The sequence below is a fragment of the Crocodylus siamensis genome, chromosome 9 (assembly GCF_052110815.1).
Source record: "Crocodylus siamensis isolate JL-2025a chromosome 9, ASM5211081v1, whole genome shotgun sequence".
In the NCBI taxonomy this organism is placed as follows: Eukaryota; Metazoa; Chordata; order Crocodylia; family Crocodylidae; genus Crocodylus; species Crocodylus siamensis.
The window spans coordinates 38,722,875-38,738,404 of record NC_143403.1 but is presented as its reverse complement, the minus strand read 5'-3'; the positions used below and the strand labels follow the sequence as shown (position 1 = coordinate 38,738,404).

At 44.2% G+C, this 15,530-nt stretch overlaps 1 protein-coding gene across 1 annotated transcript in view; it reads right to left on the bottom strand.

Annotated features, from left to right (window-relative positions):
* LOC149857377 (axonemal central pair apparatus protein HYDIN-like) overlaps positions 1-15,168 on the bottom strand; it is a 218,157-nt gene extending 202,989 nt beyond the window's left edge. The window contains exons 1-4 of the mRNA XM_090063943.1: positions 15,049-15,168; positions 12,760-12,885; positions 7,145-7,264; positions 1,923-2,057 (exon numbers count right to left, since the gene is read on the bottom strand). Coding sequence (XP_089920069.1) covers positions 1,923-2,057; positions 7,145-7,264; positions 12,760-12,885; positions 15,049-15,168 — 501 coding nt within the window. The remainder of the gene's footprint in view (positions 1-1,922; positions 2,058-7,144; positions 7,265-12,759; positions 12,886-15,048) is intronic.
* Between the last annotated feature and the right edge of the window lie 362 nt (positions 15,169-15,530).

The following is a 15,530-nucleotide window of genomic DNA, read 5'->3' as shown; positions in this document are numbered from 1 at the left end:
AATCTGAAGATTCGGTGCCGATTTGAAGAATCAGCAATTCAGACATAGACACAGCTTTAAATGTTTTTTCTACATACCTCAAGGTAGCAAGCATGGCTCATGCATGCTGCAATGCTGGGGCAGATGGAACATCCCGCAAGACTGCAGGGGCCCCCCCACATGCTCGGCAGTGAATCTGGAAATGGACTGGAAGTAATTCTGGTCCACTTCTGGGTCCACCAGGGAGCACACTGGAGCCCCCCCCAAAACACTGCCTTGGCTCAGTGATCGGCCATGGGTGGACCCTGGGTGCCCCCCCAGACCCAGGAGGCACCAGTCGCTGAGCGAGGGAGATACAAGGGGGGGCCCCTGCATGCTCCCAGGCAGACCTGGAATTTGACTTGAAGTGCTTTTGGTCCACTTCCAGCCCCCTGCACTTCTGGGGTGGACACTCCATCCACCCCAGGATCACAGCATTCATGAGCCACCTGCTACGTAGAGAGTTCCAATTCGATTCAGAGAAATTAAAGGGTCTCCTGATTCAATTTGAATTCGGAGATTTGGCCACTGAATCCGGCCAAATCTCTGCTGAACCAAATCAGGGACCAAAGTTTGCACCGCCCTAGTAGGCATGCCCTGAAGGTAACAATGCTAAAGGATACAGCCACACCAACATTAAGAGATGTTTCTATTCAGTTGCCCCCTACTATGTGAGAAACACTAGAATTTGCACATCATGTGTATGAGAAAGATAAAATGGCAGGGCAGATTTTGTATTTCCATTTATTTCTGTACAGAATCATTCAGATGCAAGTCCCACTAAGCCTTCTGCAGCACACCAAGCTCCACTAAGTTAAAAGCATCTACTGCTCAATTTGTCTGTGCCAAGCTGGCTCTCTGCCACATATATAGTGCTTCCTTTCACAGACTTGCAGCTGAAATTTAGGCAGGCCAATATCTACAGGGAAAGCAGAGCTGTAAGGCCTAAAAACAGAGTTTCCTTAAAAAAAGTAATCAGTTTCTTTTCCCCAAGTCAAAGTGAGGATGAGATATTGGTTGTTGGAGGAGAAATGAGGAATATGGTTTCCCTAGTCTTTTACATTCCTGTGGTATTCTTATAATAACTGGATATCTATATGTGTGTTTTCCTTCCCATATGCATAGATAAGAAATGTGACCACAATGTAATTCCTATAAGTGGTCTATCAAACAGCAATCTAGTTCCATAGTATTGGGTTGTCTATAGCAATGGTCCTCCTACTCCGATCATTTATTTTAAAGTAGTTATTCTGAAACCATGGCATGCAGACTACATTCCAATAGTGCAAGGGTTGGTTCTAAAAAGACCTTAGGTATCAAGGATTCGCATGCCCCAATTTTTGGATGTCCTACATGAAGCACCTTCAAGGAAATGCTTTCAGAAAATGTTGACCTTCCATCTACTGGAAACTGGATTCTTTTCAGAAATCTCAAGTTGAATCTCTGAAAAATCACAAGATACTTTAGAAAACTTAGACATTAATCTTTATACCTGCCTCAGTAAATTCAGAAATGCACAGTCATTCTGAAAGCTTAGAAACCAACCAACCAACCAACCAACCAACCAACCAAAGGGTATCATTTAATAGAGACCCAAGGGATTTTGAGAGATCCTCTCTTCCACAGATGATGGCAGGAATTCCATCTTAAATGCATGGGTGTTTAAGGATGAAATAGGTCAGTACACCACAGGCCAAAGGGTAAGAAGAACATTCAGTCTATTTAAGTAAAATTTTTACCAAGGAGTAATGGCTGAAGCATACTTGGGACCTACTTACCAAGAACTGGGACCAGAATAACCTGGTGGAAGTCAGAAAAGTTATATATAATTGATAATACTATTAAAAACCTCTTACTCAAAGTCAATGCTTTGGCACTGATCTCTTTGAAGTCGGCAGCATTACCTTGTTGTCCTCAGGTGTGAAGAGGATGCGAAATGTGGATGGCATCCCTGGTGCCACTTTGTGACCAATGTCATTGGGGCTGATCACTCTAAAATAAGGTGAGCTCTCCAGGACAACTTTCACCAGCCGTGGAACCTACCAGAGATATACAAAATGATTTGATCATGCAATTCACATGGAAGGACCAAGAGAACGATATTTCCCTGACCATCAAATGGTGCTGAAGTTACTTACTCTGCCTTTACAAAGAGCTTTGAGACCCAGAGATGGAAGTACATGGAAAGGGAGAAATTAAACATCTGACCTGTTGTGTGAGCTGTTAGTGAGATGTCACCACAGAGACTGCTCAGCAAGCTAGGAAAAGGAGAAGACCTGAGATATATCAGTGTGAGCACGGTGGCTGTGAGAGCAAGTGAGTTCATCTAAGAATAAGAAGCACTGGAAGAATGAAGAAAGTAAGAGAATGCTGGGGCGGCACAGAGGGACAGCAGAACAGCAGGAGAATGAGACAGCCAAAAGTTGCTGAAGTAGTCGCTGAAGAGAATCCAGAAAGGACAGTCCCAAACCTTCAAAAAGAGGAAATCTACAAGAGAGTTACTAACTATCTCATGTGATAAAGCAAGGCTGTTCTTTCCTCATATTCCTAAGCCATGCCTATCTGTTAATTCTATGCTTTAGGGGGAATGCAACTTCTGTATTTTTTCAGTTTGAAGATATGCTATCATCAGTGACTTGTACAGTAGTTTTATTATTAAAACTAAACCTGAACTCTTCAGAGGGTTTTACTGCTTAGTGAGCTAATAACCAGACAGCTGTTACAGCCCAGTGAAGCCAGATTTCTGGGTATCCTGTCAACACATTGGAATCCCTGCAGGCCATATTGCAGTGAGTGTTGCCCTTCAGAATACTGGAAGCAAACTGAAAACAAACAGGTGTTTACTGGTACATAGGCATCATGTCTAAAATACCAAATCTATGGCTGAGAAGCTTAACCGGACATTTTTAATTAACAAGGTGAGGGTGCTTTGCAGGTGCACAAAAACCAATTAAGACTTAGGAACATAGAGATTTCCAAACCAGCTTAGCCTGACAGTCCAGCTACAGGCATCCAGTAACCAGTCACTCACAGTCACTCTCATTGTCAATCCATATTGCTCTGAATTCGTCAAAGCTCTTAGCCTCAGTAATACTTATGGCAGCAAGTTTCAGAAGTTAATTTTATGTTATGCTCGGAAGTCTTCTGTCATCGTATACAAAAATGACAGCACATGTTCATTTTTCTGCTGGATCCACCATTAAAATATCTGAAAACCCCTCTCAGAAAAAGAGCTAGAGAAAGCAAGAGCAAGGAGTAGGCAGAAAAACAGTTTGATAATGTATAAATAGCAGCAATAGAGAAGGAATATAGCATGCTACTTCTACATTTAAAGCTTACAGAGGCTACACTTGGACTATACAAGCAAATCAAAGTTATTATCACAGGCCTCAGTGTATTATAACTAGATATAAGTCAGAGATTCTCAACCAGGGTGTTGAGGTAGCCTGATGTGCTGCCAGATCCTTTGAAGGGTGCTACAAGGTGTGAGGAGATAAGCAAATAAACTAAACAGGTAAGAACAGACTCAGGCTTGTCCCTGCCTGGCTGGTCCCCCATCCCCACTGCTGAGACCCTCTGCAGGAGGTAAGCACTTAATATATAAATTTCGTTTTTAAAACAGTGCCATTCAATTCACAAAAGTTATAGAGGGATTCCCTAAATCTAAGGAGTGCTGCTTAGAGTCTGTAACGAGTGAGTGCCCCAGGGCTGATCTCAAAGTAGGCCTGCCCACTTGCTTCCTGGCTGGCCACCAGCCAGGATCTTCTGCCATGCCTTGATGCTCCTGATTATCAGATGTTAATCATGTGGGAGGCTGCCCTTTACCTGCCCTGATGAGAAGGACCTCTGTACACACTCTTACCTGCCCTTCACGTGTCCCATGCCTCACAAATGTTTCTTGGCCTAACACCCAGCCTCATCATCATTACAGCCTAATACCCAGCCTCATCCCTGGGCCTACTAGCCCCATCCTCTGGCTCGAGGCCCTGTACTTAGGCTCCAAGCCCCATCCCCAGGGCACAAACCTCACCTGGCTCTAAGCCCCATCCTCAGGCTCCAAGCCCTGTCCCCTGTCACCACCCACTCTCTATCTCTCTGAGCCCCAGGCCCCCTCACTGGGCTCTAAGCCCCTCACAACAGGACTAGGGCTCCAAGCCCCGTCCCCCATGGAGCCTAACTCCTGGCTCCCTAATGTGCTCAGGCTCTCCTGCGAGACTGGGCACTGCCACCGGTTCCTCCACCAACCTGGGCCCTGCCTCATGCTTGCAGTGAGCCTGGGCTCCCCCTGTTTCAGGTCTCACTGACTAGGGATGTGGAAGCTGATGTTTTCTGGCACCTCTACCCACCTTTCACTGGGGAGGTAACTGGCCTAGCATTTCTGGGGAGCTACCCCACCACAGTTCCACTGTCTCATTCACAATCTTTCACTCGCAAAGTATATGCATCCCAAGGTTCAATTGGAAAAGTTCAGTAAGTTAGTGAACGCTTAAAAAATATGTATGCAGATTTTTTTCTACCTGAAGCAGGAATACAGTAAGTTAACTTTTTGTGATCCCTGGTGGATGGAAAAGCTCAACATCACTTACTGCCCCATCTCCATCATCATTCCAATACAACGGAAGGCCTGTGATTTGAAAGACCACTAGTGCTTGGAAATGCAGCAGAGAGGGAATTAAAAAAAAACTTAAGCAGACATTGTAGCAAATATGTGCACTACACTGAGACTCTCAGTACAGGAAAAATTATCCAAGATTGTGTTAGAGATGATAAGGCATTTCATGGTGAATTACCACCAAACTGGGCCCTCTGGTCTGAGAACCTGTGCTGTAACACAGCTATATTTCCATTATTCCATCACCATGAAAATTCAGTTCAAAAAGGTGACTGAACTGCTTACAGTATCTTTTTCTCCTCCTGGGATACTGCCTAGTACTTGGTTCCTTCACCCATCCTTGTCAGATTCTCTGTGGCATCTTTCAAATTACTCCACCACTTTCAGGAGGTGCTATGAGTCCTTCCATGAACTCTTGCTCCTTCTTCAGCTGCAGAGCTTCTTATGAATCATTATTTTGTGGCAGGCTCCCTAGTTTATTTCCTCTTACAATTACATTGTTAAAGGCACGCTTTATGCTTTTCCCACTTTGTCTTATATGCTTTCCCATCCTACCCTGTACCTTAAATTTTAATTGCTAATATGTTTTTTCCTTACAGTACTGAATCTCTGATTACTTTTCACACTTTTGTGTCCTTTCACAATGACCCTTCTCTATTCCTAGCATATTTATTGCTAGATGTCAAGCAAAACCCTTGGGCATACAATATTCTCTCTGGAACACCTTCTAAGTCAGCTCCTTTTTCCTCCTCCTCCCTGCTGTCTTTTCCTTGAGGATCCATGCCAGCACACACCTCATTCAAGCAAATTTGTTCCTAGCAGAAATTTAGAAGTTCTTTATATACATGAGGAAGATGAGCTGAGATGAGTGGCCCAGAGGGCTTCCCAATAGGAACCACAACAGTATAGTGAACTAGTGACTCCACACACACTGGTGGGACCCCACAAGGAGGTTGGTGTCCAAAGTATAATCCAAAGTATAAACCTAAGGAAAAGTTTTTAATGGAGGCACATTCCTGTGTTCAAAACAATCTACCACATAGTAGGCAAAAAGTGCAGTGGACACACACTGGTGTGATCTGAGCAGACATACTATGTACAAGCTGAAGGCAACAAAGGGTCCCTGGCTGACAGTATTTGAACCTTCCAGTCACAAATCCCTTTCTGTTTTTCTAAGGACATCTCAAGGATAAGAAAGCCTACACAGTGTACAACTCAGAACAGTCTGACCCTATCTTAGGCACTTGGCTGTCCATTGGATGTGCACCTCACCCACTATCCTAACTGAGGCTAATTTCCTGGGAATAGGCCCATTCAATGAATGGTTCTTAAGGAAAGAGGGAAGTTCCCTCTGACAAGAACCCATCTCCACCATCAAAAATTTCACCTCAGAGAGAAAACCCCCTCTGCTGTAGCCAAATGCTAATGTGATCCAAGCATAAGAGTGATAATAGGGTCAGTATCATCAATAAGTATGAGACTGCTCTTTCAGTTCATAACATGACAAGCCTGAGATGCCTTGCTTTTTTTGTGAAGACCAGCATGAACCTTGAAAAAAGACAGAGGTATAAGTGGGTGCTTGAGAACCCTGAGCTGCACCTGTGCATGGGACAGCATTAGTGATTATCTCGCCAGTGGTGCAGCGACCACTGGGCTGGCAGCACAGCCAGCTAATTCTGTGCCTCTCCCCCACCACCCCAGCCCTGGGTCAGCACCCAAGACTAGTGCCCCAGTTGCCTCCAACCCCCTCACCTCTTCATTACTCTACTGGGAAGAGATAAACATAAAAAGACATGTAAATGATTCTCCAGCACATCACAGGACCAGGCACTTCAAAGAAACAGGGAGTCACTATCACTCTATAAATGCCTTTATTTCTGTGTAGCTACTGCTAACCATGAGAAACAAGTCACCTCTTCCTGGATCCTAGATAGATCCCAAACCTAGGATTAATTTCTTAGGCCTGGGGCCTATTCCAGTGCTGGTATAGGGAGAAACAGTTCTCAGTGGAGACAAAGAGTTTGCACAAGAGATTTTGGCCTTATCCAACACAAACCCTAGTAAACCTAATTTAGAACTTTATAAAGTACTGCCTCCCTAAGTCTATCTCCTCAAAAGGAAGTCACATGAGTTAGAGAGGTCACTCCTGGTCATTACGAAAACCTTGACTTTCAGCGTCAAACACAAGGCCTTTAAAAGTCATTTGGCATTTACGCTTGTAAATACATCAGTTAGACATCTGAGTATGCAATACAGTGCTACAAAAACCCTTTCCACACGCTAATCAAAGTTTTAAAACATGGACGCTCTCCACTGAAGCATTAAGCACCCGGACACTCATATTAGATTGTTAGGTTATAGTCACCTTGGAAAAATGGATGCTAGCAGCTTTCCTGGAAACATCTGATTGTAAGTTGTGCTCCAACACTGGGCTAATAGTACAGTGATCAGTGCAATATAAAAACCTACATGAATTAGACAACCCCATGGATTTCTCCCAAACAATCACATTACCTTGTCATTGTTCCTCAGAATCAGAGGTACTTCATAGATCTCACAAGGGGTATAGTTCTGAAATACCACTTCTGATGGAAATGGCTGAAACAAGCTTTGGTCCACATCAACTGTTGAGAACTGAAGATACAGAAACAAACACTGTTTAATCAAATGTATATTGGAACTGATGGGTCATGATTGACAACTCTGCATTGTTCTTTAGCAGGGTTAAGTTTAGAACATCTATATGAGCAATGGTATAAAAGCAGTGGAAAACACTTGCCAAGGAACAACTAAGGTCAATGAACTTAAAACAGGACTTTAGTGCATTCCTGGAATGCATTTTAGCTTTATTTCCTGCTCTCTCCCTAATATAGAGGCACCAGGATACAGTAAAATCCCTGTTACCCATCATGAGTGGGGAATGTGAGGTGCTGGTAAGCTAAAAGTGTCAGTTACCTGAGGCACAGGGTTTCCAGCCAGACGTGGAACAGGGCCAGGGGGGTTGCTGGAGCCACTGCCCAGGGTGCGGGGCTCCTGGCTCCGATCCCAGGGATGGCAGGAGGGGCTGCAGGAATCACTCCCAGGGTGGGCAGGTCCCAGCTGCACCCTGGCAGCACTGGCTCTGGCCCTGCCCTGGGCACTGTCAGCTGCAAGCCATGCCAGAGAGGCAGACATGGAGAGCCCAGCCCTGGTCCCTGCAGCAGGTGCTGCACCTGGCCGCTCTGCATGGGACCATGAGGCTAGAGCTGCTGTTCAGGAGTGAGGGGCTCCTGGCTCTGACCCCAGGCAGGGCGGGAGGTGCTGGTGCCGGGGTCAGGTGTCCCCACCTCCATGTCCAGCCAGCCACCACTCCCCCCTGCCCTCAAACACCAGGACAGCCTAGCTGCAGGCTACTGCAACATGGGTGAGGGGTGTGCATGCAGCCAGGGAAGAAAGCAGCACAGCAAGTAAGAAAGTGGCAGGGCACAGTGCAGCACCATGTGTGTCCTGCTGCTGAAATTCCAGTTAATGGAGCATTCTGGTTAGTAAAATCGCAGATAACAGGGATTTTACTATACTAGTGACTTGAGAATTTTATCGTCTGTAAAAAAGGCCAAAAAAAAGGAGAAACATGTTATAGATCATCAGATTTATGCCAAAGATGATAAAGAAGAAAACTACATGATTAACATGACCTTGATAACTTGAAGACCTTAAACAAGGATTAAACTTTATACATTTTTTGAAGAGTTTTAAATTGAAGAAATGAGTACTTTATTTTATTCTTTCAAAGTTTGTTTTAATTTATTCCATGAACACTGGGGATGCGCGAAGCGGGCCCTATTTTACTCGGATTTGGATTTGGCCTGAATCAGGGACAGGGATTCAATTCGTTGATTCAGATTATTGTCCCTGATTCGACTCAGCTGAATCCGAATCTGAAGATTAGATGCTGATTTAGAGAATTAGCAATTTGGGGGAGCGCAGGTGACATAGAGCAGGGGGACCAAGGCAGTGCAGTAGGGGGGCACTCATGCCCCCAAGATTTCTGTGCCCACAGTGAGGTGCAGGGCTGCAGCCAGGCCAGACCAGCTCCAGGAAGGGGCCAACTCTGTGGCCCAGGCGGTGGGTCCTGGCACAGGAGGGAGCACCATGCCACCATGGCCAAGGTGAGGTATCCCCTGCTTGCCTAGCACCAATGAGGGAACTTGGCCTCCAAAGAGAGGAATGGCAGCAGAACCATGGCAGTGCAGCACTCCCTCCCATACCAGATCCCACCTGCTTGGCCATGGAGGCAGCTTCTGCCTGGAACTGGTGCAGCCTGGCTGCAGCATCACGCCCAAGTGTTGGAACAGAAATGTCAGGGGGCACATGCCCCCACTTTTCCCCCACCACATTGCCTCTACCCTCTGCCCCCACCATGTGTCATATGTGCACACACACCCACTCCCTTCCTCACACACTGGGGGGCTGGGGGAATGAAGAGGCTGTAGGTCAGGGAGGGCTACGGGCCAGGAGTGAAGGGCACTGGCAGGACCAGGGGGCTGTGAGTCAAGAGTGATGGGCACCAGCAGGGCCAGGGGGCTGTGTTAGGAATGAGAGTCACTGACAGAGCCAGGGGGCTGTGTTGAGAGTGAGAAGCACCATCAGGACCAGAGGGCCGTGGGCTGGGAATGAGGGGTACCAGCAGGGTTAGGGAGGCAGTGGGTTAGGAGCGAGGGGCACTGACAGGACCAGGGGGCGGAGGGGGGCTGTGGGTCGGGAGTGAAGGGCACTGTTGGCTGTGGGTGAGAGGCACCAGTATGGTCAGGGGCAGGACACTGGCATATCAAGACTGTTCAGTGCCACAAAACAGTGTGGTGACAGCCACAGCTGGACCTGTGTTCAATTGAGCAAAAGGGGCAGGGGGAGCTCTGATTTTATACAGCAGAAAAAAACAAAATCAAACATCAAAATATATAGGTATTTAGAATGTATTGTATTATAATGATTAGGCACTGTTAGACTTTGAAATTGCTTTAAAACTGTAAATATATCAATAAAACATTGTGGTCAACTGATACCTATATATATAGTGGCATTTCATTTTAATCACAGAAAAACACAGACTTTGGGGAGTATCAGATAATTTGGGGGGCTTTTAATTGGAGAATTTGGGATTTTTAAACAGAGAAAACCAGGATCCCAGCTGAATAGCATACCAGAGTTGTACAACCCTGGGGGTGGGGGGCATCTGCTCAGCGGTGGCAGTGCTGGCAGGAACAGAGCCTGAGCCAGGATGTTCATTGTAATTTTCAATGGCAGTGACTCTTGCAAGCTCATGCCAGTGAGTGCCAGGGGACATTTTAATTTTCACCAGCCATGATGCTTGAAAGGAAAGAAAATGTCACAAGTACCTAAAAAGAGTATGTTAGGGGGGCAGAACAGGAAACAAAAGCACAGTTAATAACTGCAATGAAAAATGATGCAGACATGATGAAAAAAACACTTGAAATTTGCTAATGACAATCCATGCAATAGTACCGAGATGGTCATGTCAGAGATATCAGATGAAAAATGTATAGATGATCCACAATTCACCTTCCAAGAATCATCAAAAGAGAAACAAGGAGACCCAAACAAAAGAGAAATTCTTCATCTGGACCAGAATAACAATGATGCCACTGGCAACAGTGATGAAGTGATTCATATTATAGGCATTAGTGATGCCATTTCTGGTCCTGCTTTATGGTCCAATCTAATGTTGAAAATGGGAGATTTGCTAGTGAGCAACAGTCCATCAAAAGTAAAGGACATGGATTTTCTTCTGGATGAGCAGAACTGCCATTTGTCTATGACATTTTTGTACAGAAATCTTGAAAACAGGGAAGTTCTGAAGCAGTGCTGGCTGCTTTACTCAGAGTCCACTGACAGGGTTTTTTGTTTCTGCTGCAACCTCTTCAACTTGAATCTAAAATCACCTCTAGCATTTGAGGGGTCAAATGGCTGGAAGCACATCTCAGATTCTTATGCAACATGAGAAGTCATCTAGTCATTTCAATTCCTGCTGAAGATGGGTTGAAGCAGAGCAAAGGATAAAACAGGATAATTGCATAATCTTTGCGTTGATATAGTGCTCCACTAAACCAGCCCCACATATTCATCATAAAAAGCATCAATTCAGTTATGAATGTAAAAAGGAAACAGCAATCCAGAAGTCAAGCTGAAACTTGAATTTTTCAACCGGGTTATAGACATGGTGAGACTGTCTGTGGAAGAACAGTTTGAGCAAATCTATCAACACATGAGCCTTTGGGGCTGTCTATACAATATGATGCAACTCCCTGAAAGAAACTTTGAAGAAACACTGTAAAGTCCTTCATTGTGGGTTGACATATGGAGACAGCTCTGACATTAATGACGTTGACCTCTACAAAGAACTTGGCTATCTCCAAAGTCTACTTCCAAGGGAGTGTAATGCTCCTCAGGAAGTTACACAATGTATTTACAACAATGAACCTCATGACAACTTCCCAAACATATGCATAGCACTCAGGACCCTGTTAACCATGCCTATATCAGTGGTGAGCAGCAAATGGAGCTTCTTGAAGTTGAAGGTCATAAAAGCATATTTATAATTGACCATAGGAGATGGCAGGCTATCTTTTCTGGCCCTCCTGTCTATCAAGACTGCTTGTAGCTCAAAATGTAGACTTGTCACGAACAATATCAACAAAGGCATGCAGAATCATCTTCTGAGTCTTGGAAAGTTGGTGAACAAAGTTTTTTTACTTGTTATTGTTATTATTAGCGTTTAATTTAATGTCTAGTTTATTTGCCACAGCTATAATGTTATTTTTATGACGTATATTCATTATTTGAACAAAACTGAATTTAATTGAATTTTGCGTCATTTTCACTTTTGTTTTTTGGGTTTTTTTGTAAATTATAAAAAACATTTGATATTATAGCTTTATTTCTGAAGTGGGAGGAGGAGGGACAGCAAAATCCAAGTTTGCCCAGGGTGTCATTTTCCCTAAAGCTGGCTGTGCCTGGGGCAGAGAGCCTAAGAGCAGTGCCAGACATGCCCTCAGGGCAGCTACAATGCCTCATTTTCAAGACCTGACTTGCACAGAACAAAAGCAACTGAGCAGGGTGCTCCATGGAAGCTCTCCCCAAGCACAGCATATCTTTAGACCCCCTTACGTCTAGACCTATGCAGTGAAAGCCCAGTCTACAGAAGTCAGCGGAAGTTTTTTATTTCACTGAGGTCATCATTTCTTCCATGGTTAGGAGTACTGCAAATTGTCCTGCCAGCTATTTTAGCATCCCCATTGTTCCGATATGTTCCAAGTTTCCTGTGCTATCTATTTCAATTATTAACCAATTTGTTACAAGTCTCTTACTGGTCATTTTCTGCTCTGTAGCTTACTTCAGAAATCCCCCCCATTTGGATTGTGTATTATATACAGTCATCCTTTTAAAAAATCAGGTTTAAACATTCTGATATATTACATGCATCCATGCTGTCCGAGGGAAACTTCCCCATGCAACCTTCACAATCCTGCTACCCATTATCTAATAAACTGGAGAAAGATTTGGGGAACTTAATTTTCAGAGCACCTTTAGCTTTTTTTCATGCTCTTTTAGGCTAAAGTATTTACAAACTCCGCTGCTGTTACAAAATTCAAGCAATCAGGACATTTGTTAAGCCAAATTCTACTTTTAGTTGCATGTCCACAACACCTCTGTGAGTTTTCAGTACATACCTTAAGGCAGAGTATGATCCTAAATATTTGGGAACAAGGACTCAAAAGTACTGAGCTGTGATCTTCTGAGTGGCAAGAGTATGAAAATTAAAAAAGAAGAGCTATCCTTATGAACAGTAGAGATGATCCACATAAAGTCCATTAGTTGCATATGAGAAGTTTTACATTTCTACTGGCATTAAGGAGGTAAGAATCAGCTCTTTCAGCTCCAAGGAAGACTGAACAAATTTGCCTCTCACACCAGTATAAACCAGAAGCATCGCCGAAGTCAACGGCTTGAGAGGACAGTAAGACCCACTACATGCAATATTTAAACAAGTTTAGGGCAAGTGTGTCACTTTCACTCTTTCTCTTCAAGTATCACTTCAAACAGACTGACAGAAAGAGAAAAGGAAGCACTACCTTTTGATGGGAGGTTTCGCTCATGTCTAAAAGCTTGATAATCTGGGGCAGTCGTATTTCATGAGTGCTAGCCAGCTTCTGTTCTGTAGTAAGAGACATCTCCTTCAGGAAGGCAGAGGGAGTCAGCTGCAATTTAAAACAACAGCAGCCAAAGCTACATAAATTCTTACACTGAGAGAGGTTTTTCTTGTTAAAGTGCCATTGATGAATAATTTGTGTCCACAGCCGTTAGGATACTCCTGGAACTCCTCTAAGCTGCCTACTGAAATATTTAAAATCAGTAAATTAATTATATAGAGCAGAATACACATGCACTGACTAACTGGTTCCATCCCATGAGCCTCTTCTTCAGTTGTGATTTGAAATGACATGTGTTTGGAGATTTATTTTTGTTTGGTTAGTTAACTTTTCTTTAATTTTGCTGGATCAAGCAAGCCACTCTGAAGCAGAAAAGCAACAAAAATCCCACGACTCCATTGTACACAAAGCTCACTATGCGTAGGGATGACGTCTCCGGGGGAACTGCCAGATCAAAGCATAAACAAAATGGAGTGAGAACCCTCAAGAGTTCAAGTTGAAAACATCTATTTTTAATAAGCAGTTTTCTTCTCTTTTTTTGTCCTTATCAACCTATTGGTCTAAAGAGATGTTACCTTGAAACAATCTTAGTCTTGGGTCAAATCATGCTTACCTTATTTCAGACAAGCCCCACTTAGATTAATGGAAAGTGGGTGTTAGGCAAAATAATTCTACCAGCCATTTATCTTAGCCACAATTTGCTTGATAAGAAGTCAGTGGCTCAGTGCTTCCCTGAAGTAGAAAGCAGTTTGGTGCAGGGCTTAAGAGGGGACAAGGATGACATTATGGCAGTTCTGTGCCTCCTGCATCTTGGACCAGCTGAAGGTACAGGTTAGATCAACCTGAAGAGTCCTGACAGTAAAAACTGGAATCCAGGATTTTCCCCCTACAATGGAGAATGCCATAAACACTAGCCTACAAGGTCAGTCACCCTCTCGCTTTCTGCCAGTCTCTCTTTTTGGCATTAAACAACCATTAGTTAAAAAAACAAAAACACTGGCTGTAGGGACCAGAATCTGAAACTCTCCCCTCATAAAGGAGTGCTGTAACTATGAGTCTATAGTCATGCTCCCTGCTGCTTACTCTTTTCGACTCTGTTGACCACTCAGTGACCCAGATTCGACATACCATGGACCAGTGTTTAGGGCACTCACCTAGAAAGTGGTTCAAATCCCCTCAGTATGATGCAAGCCTATAAATCAGGCTTGTTATTCCCTGGGTGAATGCTCTAACTGCTAGAGTACTTGGCAAAAGGTAGGCAGCGGCAGTATCACCACCTTCCCCCCGGAAGTGGGATTCCATGTAGTGGATCACAGGTAAACAGAGATGCCTTATGTTCAGCCTGATTCTGGCACCTAAGCTCCAGAGAAACGCAGAAGTTCAGGTACACCTGTGTTGGCTACCTTCAAGCTTTCAAGAGCTCCCTTTAGAGGCAACTCCCTCATTATTTTCTATATAGAACCTCAACCTATATGGGGTCAAACTGGGTCACTTTTCAGAAGATCCTGTCTCTCCCTATTAACTGTATAGGGATTCTAGGTGCCTACACCTGATCAAGTTGAACTGCTCTCCTGGAGTGAGGCATTGAGATTTTAAGCATGGGGGTGCTTAAACATGGGTGCCTCCAAGATCGCACTTTACCTGAATCCAAAGCTCACAGGGGGCACTGTATCAACTATGTATAGTCAAAGTGCAGCAGTACTCAAGGCATGCCATTTTCTCTCGAAGATCACTCCTAGCACATGTTCTCCCTCAAGGCATCCCACAGGCAATGGTATCAAGCCATGTCAGTGTATCTATGCCAGCTACAGAAGTCCCTGCATTAGGAGAATTCCCCAAGGATGGATCTTCCAACAGTGCCGAACAGGAGTACTCTCAGGACAAATGGCTTGAAGAGCAAACTCCTGCTCTGCCATCCATTAGTATCACTGCATTAATTAAAGACGTATTTTTAATTCCCACTCCAAGGAAACTGCTGCCTAGCTATGCTTCTCCCCAGCATCATCTTTACTCCAGAATTTGTGAAGGATAGTATGTTCTTCTTTCCTTCCACTTCCCTACAATCCATTGATTGCTGACCCCAGAGAGGCTTCATGAAGCTGCAATATAAAAGGAGGTAGGACTTCCCCCCCTCCCTGCATACAGAGAAGATAAGGGGATATGGACCAACTCTAATGATGTCCAAATGTTCTGGCCATGTTAAGTACTTACAGTCATAGCCTTTTCTTCCTCTCTGACCAGCTTAGGATTGCGAGGTGCTACAACTTTGCTCTGGAATCCTTTGGGCATCTTGGATGATCCCAGAGATTGATGAACCTTGCCAGCTGGCATCTTTCTCAGCTCATTTAGAAGCAGCAGCAGTATGATTTCTAAAACCCAGAAATGAACTTGTAATTAAAAGGCAAAGTTTCCAGTGACAACATATACTGGCCCCAATTCTTGCTGTCTTGCATTTTATTTAGTCATTGCATGTATGCTGAAAAGAAGAATCTACTGAATGAGAACAGAAGACCTTTTCATACCCACTTTGTACAGGAATAAATGACAACAAAAGGTGCAAAGCAGCACTGACTTGAACCCAAGGTACCCTGTGAGACCTACAGGAAAGTGCTAGATTAGGGAGCTGTAATAGGTAATGCAGGGCCTGCTTTTCCTCCTACGGTGGTGCAAGTCAGAATAAGATACCTGAGTCA